The sequence below is a fragment of the Chrysochloris asiatica genome, unplaced genomic scaffold (assembly GCF_000296735.1).
Source record: "Chrysochloris asiatica unplaced genomic scaffold, ChrAsi1.0 scaffold00164, whole genome shotgun sequence".
Lineage (NCBI taxonomy): Eukaryota > Metazoa > Chordata > Mammalia > Afrosoricida > Chrysochloridae > Chrysochloris > Chrysochloris asiatica.
The window spans coordinates 5,054,182-5,078,911 of NW_006408682.1; the positions used below are offsets into that span (position 1 = coordinate 5,054,182).

Here is a 24,730-nt window from a genome sequence, read left to right on the forward strand (position 1 = left end):
ACTCATTAACAACCTGAGATATGCAGATGATACAACCTTGTTTGCTGAAAGTGAAGAGGACTTAAAACATTTACTGATGAAGATCAAAGAGCACAACCTTTGGTATGGATTGCATCTCAGTGTCAAGAAAACAAAAATCGTCACCATTGGATCAATAAACAACATTCTTATCAACGGAGAAAAGATTGAAGTTGTTAAGGAATTCATTCTTCTTGGGTCAACTATCAACACTCACGGAAGCAGCAGTCAAGAGATTAAACTACGTATTGCATTAGACAAATCTCCTGCACAAGCCCCGTTTTAAAGTGTTGAAGAGCAAGGATGTCAGATTGAGAACTAAGGTGCACCTGACCAAATCCATGCTATTTTCAATAACCTCATATGCATGTGAAAGCTGGACAGTGAATAAGGAAGACCGTAGAAGAATTGTTGCCTTTGAGTTCTGGTGTTCAAGGAGAATATTGAATGTGACATGGGCTGCCAAAAGAACCAATAGATCCGTTTTGGAAGAAGTGCAGTCAGAGCTCTCTTAGAGGCCAAGATGACCAAACTTCGTCTCTCATATTTCGGACATATTGTCTGGAGAGACTAGTCGCTGAAGAATGATATCATGTTTGGTAAGGTGGAGGGTCAGAGGAAAAGAGGAAGACCTCCAACGAGATGGATTGGCCAAGTGGCAGCATCGATGGACTCACGTGTGACAACAATAATGAGGTTGGCCCAGGATCAGGCAGTGTTTCGTTCTGCTGTGCATAATGTCGCTCTGGGTCGATACCGATTCGATGGCACCTAACAACAATTCTACATGCAGCAGGTACATGGCTCTGGAGATGGGCAAAGGGATGCATACTAGGGTACCATAGCCCAAATACAAGCTGGTCCAGCAGCTGGTGGTAGCTGTTACTTGCTTGGGTTCAGTGGTGCCAGTCCTGTGTGAAGCGCAGAAACAGAATAACCCGAGTACAGGCATACAACGCCTGGGCCTCAGGTAGACATGTGATCCTTCTGTACTTGTGGATGTCTTACTGGCCCCAGTGCTCCTGTGGGATTGGGAGATTCAAATGGCCCAATTATCCCCAGGTATCTGCTAGACTTGGGGCAAAATGGTCATGGCTGTGGTGTGTTGGCCTCGCCCACCTAAGTGTCCTCTCTTACCTGGGTGAGCAGCCCCATGCACCTCTGGTGAGGGCGTAACAAGTGATTGCTTCCTGTTTTGAATAAAGCAGTTTACAGAGCTCCTGTTGGTCAGGGGGCTGTTTTAAAAACTCAGGGGTGGACTGGCTTGGGTCAGCTACTGGGAATCAAACCTCAGGGTCAGCATGTACCGAGACTGAGACTTAACATTGAATAGATTTGGATAGGAAGTCAGCAACATGTAAAAAAAATACTGGTAAAAAAAAAACCCAAAAATGCTTAGGAAAATGATGTGTGCGGTGGAGGTGGAGTTTCTGTGTCTTCAACACAGCTCTTGAAAGAATGCTGTCTATTTTATGGATCTTTGTGAACCAAGCATAAAGTCAGCCAGTTAGTCATTCAAACCTCAGAGGACGAGCTAAGATAGTTATTTAAAACAATACGTTTCCTCTGTGACACGCCTATAGCTGTGTTTAATTTTCTGCAGCATTAGCTTCAAGGGAGACCCAGCTGAGACCTAGATCTTAGAGTGTTCTGCTGAGACATTTGTATTTCCTGTTAAAGGTCTCTAAAACTATAAATGTCACCCTTCTGTTTTGCATATTAAAAGATCTTAATTTGAATGCAATGCATCTTTGTTCTTTCAGAAAGTGATGGTTATAATCATTTCTACAATGGGCCAGCTTTAAGTGCCAGGCTCACCTAGTTTGAGTTGTTAATAACCTTCCCAAGGCTCATTTATTTCTGTAGTACATTTAGGAATATAAGCTGTCTTCACGTGCCCTAAATATTGTAATTTGTGTTCAAAGTTATAACATCCTAAGGTGCTATTGAAAAAATTTTTGAGTCTGGATGTGATATTTTTAGAGTTCACAAACCATTTCAGGAATATAAATCCAAGGTAATGTCAAAATCATTTTTGAGCACTCTTAAAGTTATATACAATTTTGAGGGAAATGAATACGTTAGCACCTGTTTTGCTAGGCTTAGGGAAGAGGTCCAGAAATTGCTTCAACTAAGTGATTATGTGAAACAAAACCTTCACATGGTACTCTTAGAAAGATGTTGACCTCATTTCATCTTTTGAAGTTGCATTCTCTTCTTAATTGTTGCAGGTTATTTACTTGTATCCTTCATGTCATGAAGTTAGAAGATGTTAGTTCAAGTCTATGATTAACAAGAAAAGTGTAACGTGGGATTGATTAAATTGGAGTATCTGGCGTTTGCTCTTTAGATGGTCTAGCTCTGTGCAGCCATGGTTTGAATTTGCATATATTCCAGGTATCATTATGCTCTGGGCCTGCCTTTGGAGAAAAATGTTTCAGTCAAGACTTTTCACAGTTGTCATAGAAATAATATTCATTTACCCCATCTCTAAGCTAGCTATGTTTTGTAAGTTTGGCTATTATTTAATAATTATATGCCAGATCCATTTTTTTGACATTATTTTAAATAATTTATTAGCAGTGTAAAAATGACAGTGTAAAAAAGGAGCTCTGGTAGCGTAGTGGTTACAAATCGGGCTGCGAACCACAAGGTCAGCAGTTCGAAACTACCAGCTGCTCCGCGGGAGAAAGATGAGGCTTTCTACTCCTGTAAAGATTTACAGCCTCGGAAACCCTGTTCAGGGTCGCTATGAGTCAGAACTGACTTGATGGCACTTAACAACAACACAAATGACAGTATTGAATTAAAACCCCCACATTCAATAAATATCCATGAGTATCTGCTGATATAGAGTCCTTATGTGGCATTGCAGGATAAGCACTGGACTACTATCTGCAAAGTCGACAATTCAAACCCACCAGCTACTCCTCAGAAATCCTATAAAGTGTCACTATGAGTTGTAAATTACTTGAAAACAACAACTTGTGCTGATGTGAATGAATTATTGAATCAACAAATAAATGAGGAAGATGGGTGAAATCTAAGTAGGTGGTACTTATTTCTCCTTCTCTTGAGTGTTGACAGTTTTTAGTGCCTCTTTTCCAAAGACCAGAGTTTGGAAAGTGAAACAATAACATGAGAGTGGAGAAACCTAAGAGGTGACCTTGACCAGGTGACCTTGACCAGGTGATCAAACGTCCTTAGCATTATCAGTGATGAGTCAAGGTGATGTCTTGTATCTCTGATAGAATGTGATGAGAAGACATTTCAGCACAGGAAGGGTTTTCTTCCCCCAAACCGATAACCCCAGATTAATCATCAGAAAACAGCAGACAGTCCAAAGTAGAGGGACACAAAATACATGACTTGTTTTCTTCAAAAAGATCATGGTCTTCTGAATGCACCTATCAAGAGACGGAGGGTGGCAGAATGGATAAGAAAACAAGATCCCTCAATATGCTGTCTGCAAGAGACACATCTCACACACAAAGACAGAGACAGGTTAAAAGTAAAAGGATGGGGGAAAATATACCAGGCTAACTGCATCAAAAAAAGATCAGGAGTGGCAGTGCTAATCTCAGACAAAATTAACTTTAAGACAAAAGCCAGCATAATAGATAAAGATGGTCATTATCTCATGATTAAAGGGACAATTGAACAAAATGAAATAACCATATTAAATATCTATGCTCCCAATGAAAGAGCCCCAAAATATCTAAAACAAACTCTAGCAGATTTGAAGAAAGAAATAGATGAATCTACAATAATAGTGGGAGACTTTAATACACCACTCTCAAAAATGGACAGAACAACCAGAAAGAAACTTGACAAAGACACAGAAGGGCTGAACAACATAATTAACCAACTAGACCTTATAGATATATATAGAGCATTCAACCCAACAACTACACAATACACTTTCTTTTCAAGTGCACATGGAACATTCTCCAGAATAGATCATGTTTTAGGCCACAAAACAAGTCTCCATAAATTTACAAACATCAAAATACTACAAAGCATATTCTCAGACCACAAGGCTATCAAATTAGAAATCAACAATAGAAAAACCAAGGAAGCCAAGACAAATACATGGAAACTGAACAACACTCTGCTGAAAAGCGACTGGGTAGTAGAAGAAATCAAGCGAGAATTTGCAAAGTTTCTCGAAATCAATGAGAATGAAAACACAACATACCAAAATCTCTGGGACACGGCGAAAGCGGTGCTGAGAGGACAATTTATAGCAATAAACGCACACACCCAAAAAGAAGAAAAAACTAAAATTAACACATTAACACGGCATCTACAACAATTAGAAACGGACCAACAGAGGGAACCCACAGTCACTAAAAGAAAAGAAATAATAAAGATCAGAGCAGAAATAAATGAGATAGAAAACAGAAAAACTATAGAAACAATCAACAAGACGAGAAGCTGGTTCTTTGAAAGAATTAATAAAATCGACAGACCACTGGCAAACCTAACAAAAGAAAAGAGAGAGAGGACACAAATAACACGCATTAGAAACCACATGGGTGAAGTCACAATGGAACCAAACGAAATAAAAAGGATAATAACAGAATACTATGAAGAGTTATACTCCAACAAATTTGAAAATTTAAAAGAGATGGATACATTTTTGGATAAACACGACCTACCAAAAAGATCATGGTCTTGAAAAACCAGGGACTCTTTTGAACTGTCACACGAGAGGACACAGAGTGGCACACACTGGGAAAATGCAAAAAAAGCCTTTAATTTAGCTAGTAGTATTGTACTAATGCTAACTTCTTGATTTTTAGAAATATACCATGGTTAGTTAAGATGTAATATGTAGATGGTCCAAATGGTTAAACTCTTGGTTGCCAACTGAAATGTTGACAGTTTGAGTTGACCCAGAGGTAGCTTGGAAGAAAGGCTTGCTGATCTACTTCTGAAAGATCAGCCATTGGAAACCCTATGGTGCACAGTCCTATTCTGACCCACATGAGGTCTCCATAAGTCAGAATTGACTCAACAGCAACCAGCTTGGTTTTCCATGAGACTTCTGACACACTTGATCGTTTTTTTAATTGTATATATATTTTTTGCTATATTAGACTTTCTAATTATATTAGAATTTCTTCACCTAATTTTGCTAATTGCTGCTTCATTGTTCCATCTTTCTTCACCCCAAATTTTAAGAAGTGCTCACCAGTATTAAATATGCTATATTCTTGAAATTGAGTCCTGGTGTGGCGCTGTGGGTGAATGCGTCAGACTGCAAAGCCGTTTGAACTGCCATGTTGGAAGTTCAAACTCACCAGTGTCTCCTTGGAAACCCTATACAGGGTCGCTATGGGTAGTAACCGACTCAACAGCACTTAATAACAACAACAACAACAACATTCTTGAGATAGTCACACTTTTGTGTTCAAATTTTGTTGCACCATCCCAGTACAGCAGTTGTATTGTTTCCATTCTTTTTTGTTTTTTGTTTTTATTTTTCAACAGGAATTGCTTTAAAATTCTGAATCCTATTTTCTGAAATTATAACTTTTGATTATAATTTGGAGATTTTATCATTTGATTCATTATTGATATCATGGTCAGAAAATGCTCACTTTCCATGATTATTAATATCCATGCTCAGAATGCATGCTTTAGCTGATGATGGAATTGGAGAGAGGAACTTAACTGTAAAAGTTTGTATCATTGATAACTTTGTTTTAAATGCTTCCTGTGTAGGAATAGAACTCTCTAGAAGAGTCATTATTATTATTATATGAGAGTCAATACATAAGATAGTTTCATGATAAGTAAGAGTAAACTTTTTTTTTTCTCCTGAGTTTTCAAGGCATTTCCATGGAAATGATTTACCTTAGGACTTAATATTCACAATTAAAAGTAAAACTTTCAGAAAATTGCATTTTAGACTATACCTAGATTTATATATTAAGAGTGTAGGTAGGTAGAGATGATGGCATGGAGAGATGGAGCAGCTGAGGATTCTAGACTCATGGAGGGAGAGGGGATGTGTGTGGGTGGTCGGTGGGCAGGGTTTGCCCTTTGGCTGTTTGAATGATTGTATATCCCTGAGTGTTTTGGTGCACATCCAAAAAAACAACCCAGAGGGAATAGAAGCAAATACTGTTGAATGATGAAGCATGCAGGGGATTGCAGTCATTGCAATGAAACAAACTGATGTTCCCCATGTAAACTATCAGTCAATTCACAGTAAAAACTTAAAAAGAAAAAGAAAAGAAAAGAAAAGAGTGTAGGTAGTTTGGAATTAGGAAACTCTAAGTGTTTGACTTTCTTTGCCTCGTTCCCTAGCATCTGTTCCCTTTCTCTGTTGATACTGTGCTAAGTAGTTTTATGCAAAATACTATTGCTACTTTTAAACTTAGTTTTGAGATGAAAAAAGTTAGAGTTCTATATTTTTCAATGAGTTGAAGTGTGGATGAGCTTTTTTTTAACTTCAAAACAAGAAATGTGTAGTACTTTCTAAGATGTTTTTTAAATGTTCCAAATTTAAATAACATTTTTCAAAGTCAAGCGACATTGATCACATGTTGCTCTTTATCTTCACTGTAGTTTAAGAAAGTGAGTTGAAATCTTCATAATTTAATGTAATTTGAAACGTTTGTATTTTGTCATCTCTTATATACTTATCCTTAAGGAGCTCTGGTAGCACAGTGGTTTTGAATCGGGCTGCTAACCTCAAGGTTGGCAGTTCGAAACTACCAGCTGTTCCACGGGAGAAAGATGAGGCTTTATGCTCCTGTAAAGATATACAGCCTCGGGAACCCTGTGCAGGGTCGCTATGAGTCGGAACGAATCCACGGTACGTAACAACAACAGTATATACCTATCCTTAGTTTACAGTGTATAGGTCAGAAATGATGGTTCCATTTCAGTGTTTCTGACCTTCTTTATTGACTTTGGAATAAAAATAATGCTTATAGCTCTGTGTAGCTGAGTGAGACTTGGCTGCTGGCTGAAACATTTGATATTCAAGTCTACCCACCAACACCTCAGAAGAAAGACCTGGCGATAGATAGACTTCTGAAAAATTAGCCGTTGAAAACTCAAAGGAGGACCATTCAACTCTAACACACTTGGATTTTCCGTGAATCAGATTTGACACCAGGATAAGTGTTATGGCCTCAGGAGAATTGAGCAGCCATGTTGGTTTGTCTAAGTCATGTGGAGAAGCTAGAATGGGCACTGCTGCTACAGAAGCTGCTCTTTATCTCTCACAATCCAGCAGAAGATAGCAACAACCTCTTCCCTACCACCTTCTGAACATTTCCATGGGTTAAAGAAGATAAACCCAGTCATACCTATAAACAGATCGTTGTACTCCGAATCGTTTTTTTGTTTTGTTAAATGTTTTGTTGTGAATTATGTGATAGTTTACATCGCCGAATCAGTTTTAAAGCCATTTCATTCATGGTTATTCCTAAGACTATGGAGTCCTAGTGTGGCACTGTAAGATCAGCACTGAACTGCTAACCACAAGATTAGTGGTTCAAATCCACTAGCTGCTCCTTGGAAACCCTATATAGGATAGCTACTGCTTGGATGGGACTCAACAGCACTTAACAATAACATGTAGTATTTATACAGGAAATAATGAAGATGTGATTTGTGAGTCAAAATTATGTCATTGTTTTTTGGTTTTTCTTCTTCTACTTTATATATACGAATACGGCAGTCTATTGTTTTGTGAAAGATAGGATGTAAAAGGGAAGCCACAAAGAGGAACAAGGATAACTGTTGTTTCAGGAAGGGGATTGTTATCATTTAGATGAGACAGAGCGTATGATTGGTTAAAAGCAAAGTTGATGATCTTGTCTATTAACTTTTACTCAATTCATAACTTTAAAGAAAAGAATGCAGCAGATTCTTTCAGAAAGGGATCATGTGTAGTATGACTGGCTATCAGAGCTTTCTTTTTTCCAGGTAAGTGTATATTCCTGGTTAGCTCAGGTATGAGAGGTTTGAAATCTCATAAATCAGAAGTTGAGCAGAAATTGGACATTGAAACCGATAAATTCAACCATGGGAACCAGGCCGATCACCCTAATCTCCAAAGCTTTTCTCAGAACTTCTCAGAACCTGTTACAGCAGACACTGAAAGAGATCTTCATTTCAACTCTGAAACTCTGTGCATCTTGGCATTCTGAACTGAGGAAGCTGGCTAGGAACTACTACTACAGATTGTAGTTCTATCAAGTAGCCTGAATAAGGCTAAATTTTGCTAATTTTTCTCTTCTTGCTTTCTCTATAGTCTTCTTCATGGACAGATTTTTTGTCTTCAGAGAAATCTGTGCTCTATTAGTGAACTCTGGAAATGACAGAGCCTTTATAAGTTGCCCTGATCTCCCTGAGAGGTTTTGGCCCATCCTTTTTCATGGCAGATCTCTTTGTGTTGAAACATGATGCAGATTCATGTTCCTGGGTTTATTTTTCTCATCTACTATTAACACTTTTAGAAAGGAGCTAGGCAACAGTAGTTAAGAGGTAAAATTCCATTGTTATTCTTCTATTTCTGTCAATGTATCTACCTGAAGTTTTTTCTGTGTGACTGGAAATTGATTTGCAAAATTAATTGTAATTCTCAATGTGTACTTCTGTATTTAACAAGAATTCCAATGTGAATATTCTTCTGATATGTTCAGCATTCTTGAGTTTCTCACTTATATACATTTTATTATTTAGAATCTATAGAGCAAATATCACAGAGACTCAAAAAGTCATGAATTATTGTTCAGAAATTTCAGGCCAGAATACGTTTTAAGAACTGTACATGATTGCTTTAACATTTCTGAGGGGAGAAAAAAAAAAAAGACAGTATTTGAAGTTAGAAATGCTAGAAGACTTTATTTTGCATATTAATAAAAGATAAAAGGCACTTAGATAAATTATATTCATGTTTTGTTAATAATTTATGTTCCAAACTTAAACTCAACTTTTAAAGAAAATTGAAATGAGTATTAAAAAATATTGATTAAGTATGAAATGTGAGTTTGCTGGTGCCGTAATAAATTTTTGGGGGTTCCAAAATTTTTTTTAAAATATCTGGATTTTTGCTCCTCAAGTGTCTCTTGTTGCAAAATGGACCTCAGTTTAGTAAAGAATATATGAGGGGGCTTCCGAAAGTTTGTGGAAATTTTCCATTAACTTTTCATTCCATTTTCCACAAACTTTCTGAAGCCCCCCTCGTATCTGTTACTAATGACTTTAATAACCTGTTCCCTCTGTAGCATTTTTCCAGGAGAATGCTGCTGGTGGTGTCTGTGTGCTGTCAGATCAGATTCCGACTTGTCTAGGATTGTAGGATTGCTGAGGCTGTAAATCTCTACGGGAGTATAAAGCTTCATCTCTCTCCCATGGAGTGTCTGCTATATTCAAACTGCTGACCTTGCATTTAGCAGCCCATGTGGCACTGTGGGTTATTGTGCCTGACTGAAAAGCCATTTGAACTGTAAGGTCGGTGGTTCAAGCTCACCAGCTGCTCCTTGGAAACCCTGTACAGGTTCGCTATGGGTCGGAATCGACTCAACGGCACTTGACAACAAAAACACTACTGTGAGTCGCTGGTTGTTAACATCTCATAAATTTTCACTTTTGCATTACTCTTAAGACCATGCTGTATAAAATGTCATCTTCAAGAGGCATTACAATCCAAAAGATAAACTCGGGCCCCAAAGTCAAGAAGGGGATCTGCTATGTTTTATCAGCAGTATACTTATTAATAATTTTAGCAAACATCCTAATTTTTCTAAGCAACAGTTTACTAGTAATCTCGTCTGAATTTTATGTTTCCAGCTACACAGTCTATAAATGATTTTCTTTATTTCTTTTTGTGAATCATTTCTCGGAGAATTGATAACACAGAAAATTGAATTCTCTTTGACCACAATTACAGAGTTGAAAAATGTTATTAATTGAAAATCTTAGACTCACGTGGAAATAATTTGAAGCTGTATGATGGATTTGTGGTGGTGTTGTTAAGTGCCATTGAGTTAGTTCTGACTCATAGTGACCCTGTGTAGAGATTCCAAGGAGCTGCTGGTGAGCTTGAACCACCGACTTTGCAATTCACACTAACCTTGCAGTCCAGCACATTAACCCGCAGCACTACACCAGGATGTTGTTGTTGTTAAGTGCCATCGAGTCAGCTCTGACTCATTGTGACCCTTTATAGGATTTCTAAGAAGCAGCTGTTGCACTTGAACTGCCAACCTTGTAGTTCAAACCCACCTTACAGTCCAGTATACATCAGGATGCATAGAGGATGCAAAAGTGAAATTTATGTGCATTGACTATTTGATACTTTTTAATATGGCATGATTCCTTGTGCTTTTTAAAAAGCTGTTTGGGATTTTTGCATCAAAGCAAAGTGGAAATGCCATTTGGTTTCCTATGCTAACATTGAAATGTTTGTTACTTCCAGAATGTTCATGAAATTGTACTATATTTCTGCAACATAGCATGTAGACTAGCCGAGGAATCTGACCATCAGCTAAATAACTGCTTCTATGAGATAAAGCCTCAGAGTCCCTCTTTCCTGTGCCAGGAATAAGCTTGTATCCCAAGGCATTGTGTGGGTGCTGTGAGATTTCTTTCTATTGAATTGTAATTGACTGGGGAGGGGGAAGGTTAAGAGAACATGCATACTTCCTTGACACTGAAAAAGATTTCCTCCTTAACTAGAATACTGCCATCAGTGAGTAGCAAATTAATATGCATTTCCCAGCCTGGGTGGCTTTTTGACACCTGATGATGTGGCAGTATACATTTAGATGATAAGGAAAATCCCTGATCACAGCAGTAACATCTGTTTTTTTCTGGCAAGAGAAAAAATTTCCCACCCAGCACAAAGCTGAGTGGCTGTTTGGAGCATTCTCATAAGTGGCGGATTAAAGTTATAATTAAAAAAAGGGAGAGTTATTCCTTATGGTATTTTTTCTTGTATAGCATTTTAGATAAACAAGTGAGTTTTGCAGTTTTAAATGATTTCTTGTCACTAGCACTTGTAACAGTCCTTTTGGCTTTGCATATTGGTACTGTTGATAGACTTTTAGGATAATAAAGACATTGATTTGATCTTGAAATTAAATAGATTTACCATATTTTCCAGTGTATTGTAAATGCAGCTCTAACTTGATGTGAAGATATTAATGGAAATAAATTTTATTGGAATGGTTTTCTCTTTAAGTTTTGAAATATGTTATTTAAAATTTTTGACTTTCTTGTTAATTAACTATAGTTTGATCCAAGATTCCTTGGTGGTGCCATGGGTTAAGTGTTGGGCTACTAACTACAAGGTTAGTGGTTCAAACCCATCAGATGTTCTGAAGGAGCAAGGTGAAGCTGCCCTTTTCCCTAAAGATTCACAGTTTCTGAAAAACTCATAGAGAGAGAAGTTTCTACTCTGTTCTCGACTCTTTCTGATAGGGTTGCTATGGGTTGGAATTGATTTGATGCTAGTAGGTTTTGGGATTTTATAGTTTGTTCCATAAATGAAGCGTACAGTCTTGTACGTTGTTCGGTGCTGTCGAATTGGTTCCAGCTCATAGCAATACTGCACAGGATCCTGTTGGTGGGTTTGAATCTCTGACCTTGTGGTTAATAGTCCAGTGCTTGTCCTATAACACCACACCAGGACTGAATAGACATAGTTAAGACAACCACATTATTTTGAAGATGACTTGGCATAAAAACGGACATTTTAAAATGAAACAGAATAGAATAGAATATGTAAAACTTGAAAGGAAACAGAATATTCAAGTGTATACTTGAAATACAAAGTACACTGCCTCATTTAGATTCGTTGACATTCTCACATTAAAATTACTGGATTACAGCTTTACATGAGTACATGCCTGTAATATACTTATCCGAACTTTAAGCACAGTGAAAGGAAACACATGACTGAAATGCTAGTTACTCAGTCTCACTCACTACCTTCAGGTCAATTTTGACACATAGCCACGCTTCTAGGGAAGAGTAGATCTGTTCTATAGGATTCCCTATGGAAATGTTTGTAAAACTTGCATAATGCGATCAACAAGATAATATGCAGGAGTTGGAATCCACTAATTGACACACAGTAACAACAACAACATAGCAATTAGTTATCTATTGTAGAATTTTTGCTGAAAATTGATAGTGATTCAAGAGTACCATAAATGACTAGATTTTTTATATATAATGCAGTAATTGACTTACAGATTTATTGTTGACTTTATCATAGCAATGTTGAGTTACAGAACTTTTTGTGATGAGTCCATTGCTAATTTAATTTTTCTTATCCATTAACTGCTCAAAGTTGATTCTAAAAATAAAATTTTACAGAACCTTCCAGGTGCGGTTAAAAAGGATCAGCCTTTTGATTTTTCATCATAGTCTGCCTTAATGAAATTGTAATGTGTGAATTCACGTCATAATTGGATGCAATATATAATTACCTACTTGCTATAGCTGCAGAAATTGTGCACTTCTGTTTTTAACTGCAAGTGGACATAGTTCCCTTCCCCACAGATATTGTATACTTTAGTTGTGACATTAAATCAAAGTAGGTATAAAACAATGGTTATGCATTTTTAAATCTGAAAATATAGTTAATATTTCAGTAGAGATTTTTTTTTTCACTTTTTATTTTTATCTTTAACCTTTTAAAAACATTTCCTTACCAATTAAATGTATATATTAAAGTGTTCTTTTAAAATTCTGGAATTCTGAAACCTTGTGAAGATAGGAAACGTAAAACTATTCAAGGAGAAGCTCTCCCGGTGGGTGTCAACCACTGTGGTAAATGTTTGGGTTTAAAAGTGCGTGGTGGTGTTCTGCCCAGGTTTAACTGTGAGAGTGGAAATAGCCAGTTTTAACCATTAAGTTGTAAGTTAGAGCTACAACTAGAAGTCAAATTAGAAGTTAGTAGCAACAAACACATTCAGTTGAGAATCATGAGAATCATGGAATACTTCTTAGGGTATCTTTTGAACTGCTCTTTAAAAAATGTCAAGTATTTTTATAGAAGAAATGTTATTGGAAATCCAGTGTCAAAACAGATGTAAGTGTAGTTCTCAAGGTGTGTGTGGTACACAGTACACAGTATCTAAATGTTACTCTGGTCGCCTTACAGTGTTTGGTATATAGGTGCTCTAGTGGCATAGTGGTTACAAATTGGGCTGCTAACCTCAATGTCATCAGTTCAAAACTGCCAGCTGTTCCACGGGAGAAAGATGAGACTTTCTACTTTCATAGAGATTTACAGCCTTGGAAATCTTATGCTGGGTCGCTATGAGTTGGTACCAACTGCACAGCACATAACCACCACCACCACCACCGCCATGTGATTCAACCTACACTTTAGAAAAATTCTGAGTTGCAAAGAAGTGTAGAGCATTGCTGGGGAAGTCAAGGCTTGAGCAGTAGTCAGTTCGAAAGCTTTTGTAAAAGTTTTATACGAGAGAGAAATTAGCCTTGCATTCGGACTATGATAACTAGCAAAGAACATTGACTCAACCTAACTTAACAACTGTCAAGATTAGAGGAGAAAGAAAGAGATGAAGATGATTCTTAACCTCTTTATGAAGGCTGTGTGGATGATAAAGGGAGGTCAATTTCATTTTGGCTCTGTTGGGTTTTGAAGTATTATGGAGACATCTTGTTGGGAACGTAGATCTTGTATTCATGAAAAGATTAGTGATCTATACCCAGAAGTTGTCAGAGTAGATTGCACTCTTTTTATAAGCTTGTCCAGGGAGACAGTAGTAAGCAATCCATAGGTATACCCAGTGAGGGCCATTTAAGGAGAAACAAATAACGAAAGAGATTCAGAAGGAACAAAGGAATACCAGTAGCTTACTGGGTTCTAGGAACCATAGAAAACAAGAATTTCAGAGTGTCTGATCTCTTAATTTAGTAGACATATTTTTTCCCTTTGCAAGGGATATTTTGGCACCATGCAAACGTCTAGTTTCCCATCAACTTTTCACCTGACGCTTTTTGCATCCATTGATTATCCTTGCCTGCATGAATTATTTCATTAGGAGTTTGAAAATGGTGATTTTTCTATTATTTATTCTACTTCCATTACTTGGCACTTTTTTGAAAAGATATGCTTCCCCTCATCAATTGGCACTGATTGATTTCTCTAAAATGCAGTTCCTACTGAAAAAGCAGGAGAGAGTTTTAATACTCTCTGTTTAATTATTCATTTCAAAGTAAGATGTCGGTATAATAATTACCTCCAGTGGAAGTTAATGAATATCCAAGCCAGATCCTGAGTCAGTAGTAGTCCCAAGATCCCTGCCACAAAATGGTCTTGGTTGTTTTTAGTTTTTCTTATCTCTTTAATAAACCATTTGAGGCTCTGTCCTTAATAAGTTAATCTACCCTTAGTAACTTTACAATTTCCTTTTTGCTATTATGTTTATTAGCTCCCCTGTGAAATGTTTTGCTCCCTTTGTTCTAAAGTTGTCGTGTTCAAGTTTGAGAGAGAGGCTTGTAGTAAGTAGTATTTGGACTCCCTTGATGGTGCAAACAGTTGACATTCTCAGCAACTAATCTAAAAGGTGCAATTGGCAGACTGATTATTGTAATTGTTGTAAGTGAACGCTGTTGTTGTTAAGTACCTTGGAGACGGTTGGTTCTGACTCATAGTGACCCTACACAGGGTTTCTGAGGCTGCAACTCTTTACGGGAGCAGAAGGCCTCATCTTTGTCCCACAGAACCACTGGTAGTTTCGAACTGCCGACCTTGAGGTTAGCAGCCTGAATCATAACCACTACGCTACTCTACACCTGTAAAAAGTTAAATTGCCAACAGTTGTGTGATAGATGTTTTTAAAACAATGACAACAAAAAAAAGGGGGAGTTGCCAAGGCTTCTATGTCCAACCAGAAGCCTCGTGAGATTTGGTGTCTCAGTTTGGACGTTTAGGGTCATGATATCATTGGCTTGATCACTTGTTTAATAATTGTGTTCTATTAAACTTAGGGGACTTTGACTTGGTGTCACTGGGGGAAAGGAACAGCTAGAAAAGGAGGATGAGAATAGTCCTACAATATCCCTGGATTGTACATGTGCTAACAGTTGAGTTTTGTTTGTTCCTGGGATTTTAAACGCTTGCAAGGGGCCATTCAATGTATAGCAATTGGTCTGTAGTCCTCTGGAGCAACAAAGGACGAAGGAGACTCAGGGATGGGAGAAGGATTCAGAGTGTGTGTGGGTAATTGCCTCCGTGGACAAATACCTCCTCTGCTGCACTACCAGAATTGGGTGGTGCCTGGAGACCATTGCTGTATGTTTGAATGAAAGGTTCTATGGAAGAATCCTGACCAACAGTGGGGGGATGCAGAACATCATTTTAATTCTCATTGACTCCAGGCTTTGTGGAACTCCTCTGCAGGCTGAATACGTCCCCCGTGCCTGAGATAGTCAGAGTGACAATAGCAACTCAGAAGATTAGATGGGAAACTTCGGGGCATTGAGTTGATGGTAATGGAGAGGAGGAATCCCTCAGAGAAGGAGGCTGAGAATGGCTGCACCCTGTGAATGATTTGTACATGTAGTAGCTGTTGAGTTGGTATATGTTAGGCTTGGGTATTCTCAACAATAATAAAATAAGATTTAAAATGTAATTATATAGTATGATTTGATTAATGAAGACTAAAGGAGCTCTGGTAACGTAGTGGTTATGAATTGGGCTGCGAACCTTAAGGTCAGCGGTTCAAAACTACCAGCTACTCCGTGGGAGAAAGATGAGGCTTTCTATTCCCATAAAGATTTACACCCTCGGAAACCCTGTACAGGGTCGCTGTGGGTCGGAACTGACTCAACGGCACTTAACAACAACAACAACAACAAAGCCAAATGACTTAGGATTATTGATGAAAATATTTATTTTTCTCTTAAAATGGAGTATGGATATAAGTGGGTCTAATGGAGCCCTGGAGTCCTGGTGTGGTGCTGTGGTTAATGGGCTGGATTGCGAAGTCGGTTTCAGTTGCAAGGTTGGCGGTTCAGGCTCACCAGATGCTCCTAAGAAGCCCTATACTGGGTCGGAACTGACTCAATGGCACTTAATAATAGCAACAACAATGGAGTCCTGGCATGCGCCTTAGGATAAGCACTGGACTGCTAACCACAAGGTTGGTGGTTCAAACACCAGCCATTTCTCGGAACCACTATATAGAGACACTGTGAGTCGAAACTAACTTGAAAGCACTCAATAGCAACCATGGAGTCCTGGTGTGGTACTGTAGGGATAAGCCCTGGTCATTGGTTCAAACCTACCAGCTGCTCCTTGGAAACCCTATAAAGGGCGACTCTGAGTAGAACTGACTTGATGGCATTAGCAACAACAACAGTGGAGGTTAGGGAGCTTTGGTGACACTGTAGGGTAAACACTGAAGTGCTAACCACAAGGTCAGCAGTTCAAGCCTATCTCAGCTACTCTGCAGGAGAAAGATGAGACTTTCTGCTCCAGGGAAAATTTACAGCCTCAGAAATCCTATATAGGATCCCTTTGAGTCAGAACCAACTTGACGGCACTTAACAACAACAATAAATGGAGTTTAGCATTTTAAATTTGTTCTTGTAGGAGGTATTTAGGGTTTAGTTGCTGTACTAAAATGTATGATGCTTTTTTACTTTAACTTTTAATTTATTTTCAAACAATTTTGTTGTTCTGGGAGTATTAATTGAATATCAAGTAGCTAAGTTTTTATGTAAACACACCACTTGGATAAGCATGTGCAAGTGAACAGTTAATACATCTGTCATGTACCAGGTAGCATGATAGACTAATGCTTCTTCTTTACTTGCTGTTTGAGTTCATGCTGAAACTAGCTTCTGAAGTAACAGAACAGATCTATACTAGAACTGTAACTACCATGTACAAGTCACAAAACTTGAAGGATCCCAGTAAGGTCCAAATTCATTTGCTTTTCTTGTTTTAAACAATTGTGGTGAATTGTAGAAATTACTTTTTAATATAATTGTGAAATATGACAGAAGACAACTGTATTTTGGGAGTATGTGCTTGGCTTGGGGAGAATGAGTTGGGCATGAGTACAGAGTATAGTGTTTTGTTAGCTGTGTGCACGGATGTGTGTGGCTAACTTCTCTGATAGAGTCATTCATCTTCCCTCTCCTCAGCACAAGACTAAATTTCTTAGGTCTAGTCTCGGTGGGGAACACAGTGTCTCCATACAATAAGCACTGGACTATGAACCACAAGGTCCATGGTTCAAGCTCATCAGTCTCTCTATGGTAGAAGGATGAGGCTTTCTGTTCCCACGAAGAGTTAAAGCCTCAGGAACCCTATGCAGGGTTGCTGGGAGTCAGGACCAACCCGACTGCCCTTAACAACAACAAGTAGTCTGGGTGGAAGAAAACCTTGTAGCAAAGCGGGTTATGCACTGGGCTGCTAACCACAAGGTCAGCAGTTCAAATTCACCAGCCATTCCACGGGAGAAAGATGAGACTTTCTGCTACAGTGAAGATTTACAGCTGAGAAAACCCTATACAGGGTCATTATGAATTGGAACCAACTAGATAGCACACAGTAGCAGCAATCTGGGTAGAGTTTCCTCAGTTGGCTATTTTGTATAGGCTTGGAGAAGTATTTCAGATATGTAGAATCATTTCTTTCTGATTAAAAAAAATTTTTTTTAATGCTTTATTGTGAATTGTATGATAGGTTACATGGAAAAACATTAGCTTTATATTCATCCTATCTTATATTGTTTTATTACCATGGCTACAATCCACTCCATGCATCATCAACCAACAAAGGATATACCCCGCAAGCCTGCCCACTGGTCATCAGCACACAGACCCTCACCCTCTCTGAGGTCAGAGTTCCCAGATGCTCCATCTCTCCACATCATCATCTCTGCCTCCATCTCTGGCATCACTGTTTCTCTGGGTAGGGTCCCGGACTCTGCTCTTCTCCTTTGATGGTCCCAAGGACCTCCACTCCTGGACTGCAAAGTCAACCGTTCCCCTCCTTTTGCTATAAAATGTCTACTTTACATTTCCAACCCTCACAGTCAGTCCTGGTAGTAATTATTCACTATTGTACCACATGAGTGCTATCCACATCTCCTTTCATCAGTCCCACCCACACAGATTGGATACTACTCAGTGGAGATTCTACCTTCCTTCACGCCCTTTGGATCTAGGCTCCCTCTTGAAAGCTTGTAAGCCAGTCACTTCTTGCCTTTGTAGAAATTTGGGTAGCCAATGTCCAAATGCCTGTGTTTTTATGAGATCTTTTTGCTTCTTTTTTAATAGAAAGATGAAAACTACCGGAGCCTACCACGGGATACTAGTAACTGGTCTAACCAGTTTCAGAGAGACAATGCCCGTTCCTCTCTGAGCGCCAGTCATCCCATGGTGGACAAGTGGCTGGAGAAGCAAGAACAGGTAACAAATTTATCTTTATAAACATTATCATGGCAGAATATTCTAGCCCACACCGTAAAGATGTTTCCCCTTAACACTGATGATTTAAAGTTAATTATTCTAACAAACTTTAGTGACATACCAGGCTATATGTTAGTATTATCTAACATAAATTTAGAATACTTCTGTGGGCATCTTTCACCACGATTTCTTATGAGCAGTTATGAATATTTAGTATAGATTCTGAAGGCCCACACCTTAAGAGCTCGTGATGTTGCTAAGGCACAGCTATTTGGCAATGCATAGTAGTAGTACTCCTGATGTGGTGCCCAAATGCTAACCTCAAGGTCAGTGGTTCAAACCCACCACCTACTTCTCAGAAATATACAGGATCACTATGAGTCGGAACCAACTCACCAGCACTTAACAACCACAGCAACAACAAAGGTAGTGAATATACTTTGAAGGCTGCCCATAGCCTCCTCCTTCAAAGGAATTAAATGTGCATTATTTCTAATTTCATTTTATGAGAAAAATTATGTTAATTTGAAATTTATGTTATTTTGTTAGACTTGAGGACTTCTTTCAGGAATGTCAAGGAACTAGTTTTAATTTATAAGTATTTGTTGTGGTTGTTAAGTGTTGTCGAGTCAGTTCTGATCCATAGTGATCCTGCATAGGGTTTCCAAGAAGCAGCTGGCGAGTTTGAACCACCAGCCTTGCAGTTCAAAGGGCTTTGTAGTCTGGCACATTAACCCACAGTGACACACTAGGTCTCCTTATAAATTGGCTGATTTACTCTGTGTTGTAGTCACCTGCAATTAATGGAAACAAAATTGCTCACCACTCATTAGAAATCACTGCTTCCTGTCTTGGGAAGAAAGATTAGTTGCAAAATTGTTACATCACTCTTAGAGAACTAAATCACAGTGTTTTATAGGAAAACCTAAGATTGTAGCTGGGAGACGCTGATATACAAAACCAATTATTCCAGCGTTGCTTTTTGTAGTGTCATAATGCTTTTATTGATAGTCACAGCGTTTTCTTTGTGGTGGGGACTCCAGGAGGATCTTTGTAGGTTTAAAATTAAACACATGTAATGTGATTACTTGGGCACTTTTTCTTAAAGTCTTTTTCTTAAAGTAGTTCATATATGAGGTGAGAGTGCTGGTGTGGTGCTGTGGGACAAAGCACTGGACCACAAGGTCGGTTCGAACGTCAAAGCTGGTGGTTCATACTCACCAGCCGCTTTTGGAAACCCTGTACAGGGTTGCTATGAGTTGGGAATGATTCAACAACAGTTAACAACAACAACAACTGTGGCGCTGTATGACCAACACTATACTGCTAACTCCAGGGTCGGCAGTGCAAACCTACCACGTTCTCCTTGGAAACCCTATACAGGGCCACTATGAGTTGTAATCTACTGGTGGTGGTGATGTGCCGTGGAGTCGGTCCTGACTCATAGCGACCCTACACAGGGTTTCTGAGGCTGTAAATCTTTACGGGAGCAGAAAGCCTCATTTTTTTCCTGCGGAACAGCTGGTAGTTTCGAACTGCTGACCTAGTGGCTCGCAGCCCGATTCATAGCCACTACGCTACCAGAGCTCCTAGAAGGCATTTAACAACATTAAGAACAACACTGAGTAAAAGAATGTTTTGTTGTTTATGTGCTTTAGTAATTTTTAAATGCTTAATAATTGTTTTGCCTAGATATTAGAATAGCTGTTTTTCAGTTGAGAAGATGATGCCGTTGGAGAGAAGTCTTACCTTTATTACCTATTTCATCTTACTCCATCTTATACTGTCAGCCTTTTGTGTGTGGATGGTGAACAAGTATGAAATAACAACAAGATAGGACTGCTAACTTTTGACACCACTGATGGCATGATGGATATAATGATTTGTATTGTACAGTAATTGCATCTGAATGGTACATATACGGTTTATCCATTTGGCTGCCAACTAAAAGGTTGGAAATTTGAGTCCACTCAGGGGCACCTCAGAAGAAAGACCTGGTTATTTACTTCCCAAAACTCAGCAGTTGAGCTGTGGAATACAGTTACACTGTTCACACTGTTACCACAACTCGAAGTAGATGTGAGGACAACTAATTCATTGTTAACATGAACATGTAAATACTGTATGTAGGAATTACTTGGGGTGGGGGGAAAGTTTTACCTAGGAAACACAGTTTTCTCTAAATTGTATTATATATTTTAATGAGTTGATGCTGTTATTTTATTATCACTTTGTGGTGAGTGTCTTACTGTTTTAATAGTTTAGTATGTGCCCCGGTGTCAAACTGGCTGCTTTTCTTTGTTTGATATTTAGACACATTACTAAACCTATGCCTTGATTTACTCATCTGTTAAATGGGAGTAGTCTTAGAACTTATCTCATTAGATAATATGTTGAGTGATGATATACTCATACAGAGTTTAGAATTATGTTTGTCACCTAGAAGCACTCAATGTGTCTTGGTTTTTGTTTTGTTTTTTTAAAGTGCTGCTAACAACAGAAAATTGAATGAAAATCACATTCAATAATTAGGGAAAATCTATTAATTAATATAATAAGAAGCCTGGGGCTAGATTCAGAGCATGCCTCAAGTTTGACTTTCCTGCCACAAATGGAAGGAGAACAGGGCCTTTTTCTCCATGCCTCTTTATGAAACAAATAATCCTTCCTCACAAGGACCCTTGCATCCCATCCCCGCTACCCTCAGCAGATGTCCATTCATATTTTGGCCAGGATTGCATTAAATGTCCATTTCTGTATCAAAAGGAGTGAAACCCTCCAAGTTGGTTTAGACTTAATTGAGCTTGTTTGTTCTCCTGGAGCTGAGGGATGGGAGGCAGTTGTATCCCCTGAAACACACGATTACTCATACCTGATACAAAATCAGGCTTCTTTTAACAAGGAAGGAGGTGAGAGTGTTGGGTGCAGGGCGATCAACATCTAGCCAGGTAATGACCATTTTGATTACAAGAATAGCAGAGAAAGTTGACAACCCAGCGTTTGTATAATATGGTATAGACTTACGTTCCAAAGGTATACTATACGGTAAGTGTAGATCTGTTTTTAAGCAAGTAATGTTTTGCTTTATATTTTGGGTTGTACGGTGATCGTTTTTTAAGCAGAAGTGATTGCACTGAGAAGCCACATAAATACTTCTTTCTAAACCTATAGTCTTGATTTGTACTGTTGAAGTTATGTGAGCTATTTGAAGTATTTATAACATACTTAAGCAGGTCTTTTCTGTTTTGTTCTTTGATTTTTAACTGTGTACTCTTACTAGCTTTGGAATCCTCGTATGGCTCTGTAGGATAAGCACTGGAACCCAAGATTGGTTTAAAACGCAAGATCAGCAGTTCAATCCCACCAGCCACTCCTTGGAAACCTGGATTGCTGTGAGTCAGAACTGACTCAACTGCACTTAACAACAACAACTTACTATCTTTGTCTCTGTAGAGCACATTAGTTAACTGATTCATAGATTAACTCTTCTTCCTGGCTTAAGCTTAATAAAAAGATGATCCATTGACTAATTTTGTTATTAATGAGACTGCTTTTACCTGGAACAGTAGAAGCCATTGATGATTTCACATCAGCAGGATACTTAATTAGACTGAAAACTATTTAACAGGGCAAGGATAGTAGAAAAAAAAACCCATTATAGCAATAGTATGATTTTTTTTTTCTTTTTAATTGACGAGAAGCAAACACTCTGATGTTTTGGGCAAAAGAGAATTAATAGGTTATGCTGGATATCACTGGAAATCTAGTCTAGCGATTCTCATTGAATTTTGCATTTATTCTGTTAAATATTCTCTGTAGTCATCTGACTTTGATGGGCCGGGTTTCTTTTCTGTGACTTTTTCTCCCTAACTTAATTTTTGCCATTAAAAAATAAAACGAAGGGAACAATATCACACAGATGAAACAGAGCTTATATAGTTACAACAACAACAAAAAAACCCCAACATGCTATCCCCTGCTGTTCCTCTTTGGGATTCAGCAGGGTAGAACTGATGGCTCTCCTTCCTTTAGTTATGCCAGCTGGACTGAAGAGGTCAATAGAGTTCTAGATTTTATATGCCTCCAGTGGGTTTGTTTTTGCTCTATTTCCTGCTAGAGTGCTTGTCTCTCATTATCTTTGTTTTTGAAGGCAATTATGACCACATCAGCTTTACCAGTGGGAATAAACATTAGAGATGAAAAGGACAAAAGACAGAGCTATAATGCTGAGCTAGCAGGTACCTTTAGAGCAGAGGGTGTCTTACTCTTTGTGTGGGATTGGTACATTAGGGGACATTTAAAATCTGTTCCCTCTGTCAGAATGTGGGTCAGTTTCTCTTCTATAAAAAAGCTCAGTGATGCATCTTATTAGAATCTGTATCAGGGAGTCGCTTGGGGTTACACCCAATATAATTTCTAGAAATAGCAGCCTTGCTTTTCATTGACTAATTCACTTTGCTCAGATAGAAGAGCCAATAACTGAATCCTCATAAGGAAGACGGCTAGGTGTCTTTCTTTAAAAGAGCTTCCTTTTTCTTACGTCAATCTTGTGATTTTTTTTTTTTTCCCTTTTATTTTCTGGAAGATACCTGAGGAAGCACACAGGATTTGAAACCTCATTGGGTTGTTGTGGAAAAGGCATTACCTTGAAAACACGGTTGTACTCCTGTTATTTTAACTGTAAGGCCCAAGAAGCAAAGCAAGCAGTCAAATCCGTAGTTTTGATAGTTCACAATGTTTTAGAAAATTGGAATTCCTCTTAACCGTGACCGTTTCTCTGACTCTGAGCAGACTATAGTTTAATATTGGGAGAGAATAGATCATTAGCTGACTTTGTTCTTCTTTCCCCACACTTTATTGCGCTAATAAATCCCACAAAGGAGGAGGTAGCAACTTTATAGTCCAGGACTGAAGATGCTAGGAGCCGAAAGCAGAGAGAGCTTTGGGGAAATTTAAGCTAATTGGGAGCCTGCCATTTCCCCCCCTGTCTCTTGGTGAAGAGGCCTGCACCCAATTAGCAGAAGCAAAACGGTAGTTGAACAGCACTTTGCACCTCCACTTTAGCTCTGTTTTAGGGGGAATGACTGCCCTGACCTTTAGAGAAAAATTTGTGTTTTAGGGTCCCTTCCTTCAAGCAAAACCTTCATCTAATTGGTACATCTTACCGAAGGTGGCAGACTGTGAGAAAAATTACGTTAAAGGTGTGGTCTTGGCATACTTCAAATGTGACACTGAATGAGCTGTACCCCTTGCCTACCAAGAAGGCATTCCAGTATTAAAGGCACACATCCAGTCTTAGGAGCCATATTTCATGCATTTTTGTCACACTTCTCAGCCATGACATTGTTGTCATCTTCATGGAGAAGAGAACATTCCTGACCTCTGGTCATTTGTTCCTTCTCATGGATTTTATTGTTTGTTAAGTTCCATCGAGTCAGGAGCAGTTGGTAAGTTTGAACTGCTGGTCTTGTGGTGCTGTGCACAGTATTGTGCTGATCCTACCATACCACACCACATGGGTCCATGGGCTTATATGTTAGCCTGCATTTGTGTAGTCCTGGCTATGCCTTCCTGGGTAGTACAGAATGACGAACACTCAACTAGTAGACGTAAGGGTGACGGTTCAGATCCACCCAGTGGCGCTTTGAAAGACGGGCCCCATCATCTGATTCCAAAAGGTCACAACCTTGAAAACTGTGGTGCGGTTCTAATCTGCACACTTGGGGTCGCCGTAAGTCAGAATTGCCTGAAACAGCACGAACATCAGCTGTATGTTCAATACAATAAGTGCTAGAGACTGAATGTCCAGATTTGCCTTATTGTCACAAAAGGACTGTGTAAACTGGTCTGCTTCTTCTGATGCTTTGTTGTTGTTTTTGTTAAGTGCTGTAGAGTTGGTTCTGACCCATAGTGACCCTGTACAGGGTTTCCAAGGGTGTAAATCTTTACGGGAATAGAAAGCCTCATCTTTCTCTCGCGGAGCGGCTGGTAGTTTCGAACCACTGACCTTAAGGTTTGCAGCCCGATTCGTAATATTTCTGTTATAAGTAATATTCAGATGATACATAGGACGCATCTCACAAATCATGAAAACAATTTCCATGAAAATGTTGTCTTTTTCCTTTTTCGTTGAAATTTGATTAAGGTAGAAATGTCGAAGATCTCAGGAGCCCTAGTGGTGTAGTGGGTTATGTGTGGGCCTGATGACCACACGTGTAGTTGTTCAAGCCCACTGTCTTGCTCTTGTAGAGATTTACAGTCTTAGAAACCCTAGGGG

The 24,730-nt window shown here is 38.7% G+C and overlaps 1 protein-coding gene across 11 annotated transcripts in view; it reads left to right on the forward strand.

Moving 5' to 3' along the window:
- Positions 1 to 24,730, forward strand: part of PARD3 (par-3 family cell polarity regulator) — an 888,439-nt gene that overhangs the window by 409,566 nt on the left and 454,143 nt on the right. For 9 of the 11 annotated variants that reach the window (XM_006871245.1, XM_006871243.1, XM_006871244.1 and 6 more), the window contains exon 5: positions 18,322 to 18,453. The exons of the other annotated variants lie outside the window; for them this stretch is intronic. In XM_006871245.1, the coding sequence (XP_006871307.1) occupies positions 18,322 to 18,453 (132 nt within the window). The remainder of the gene's footprint in view (positions 1 to 18,321; positions 18,454 to 24,730) is intronic. 11 annotated transcript variants of the gene reach the window in all.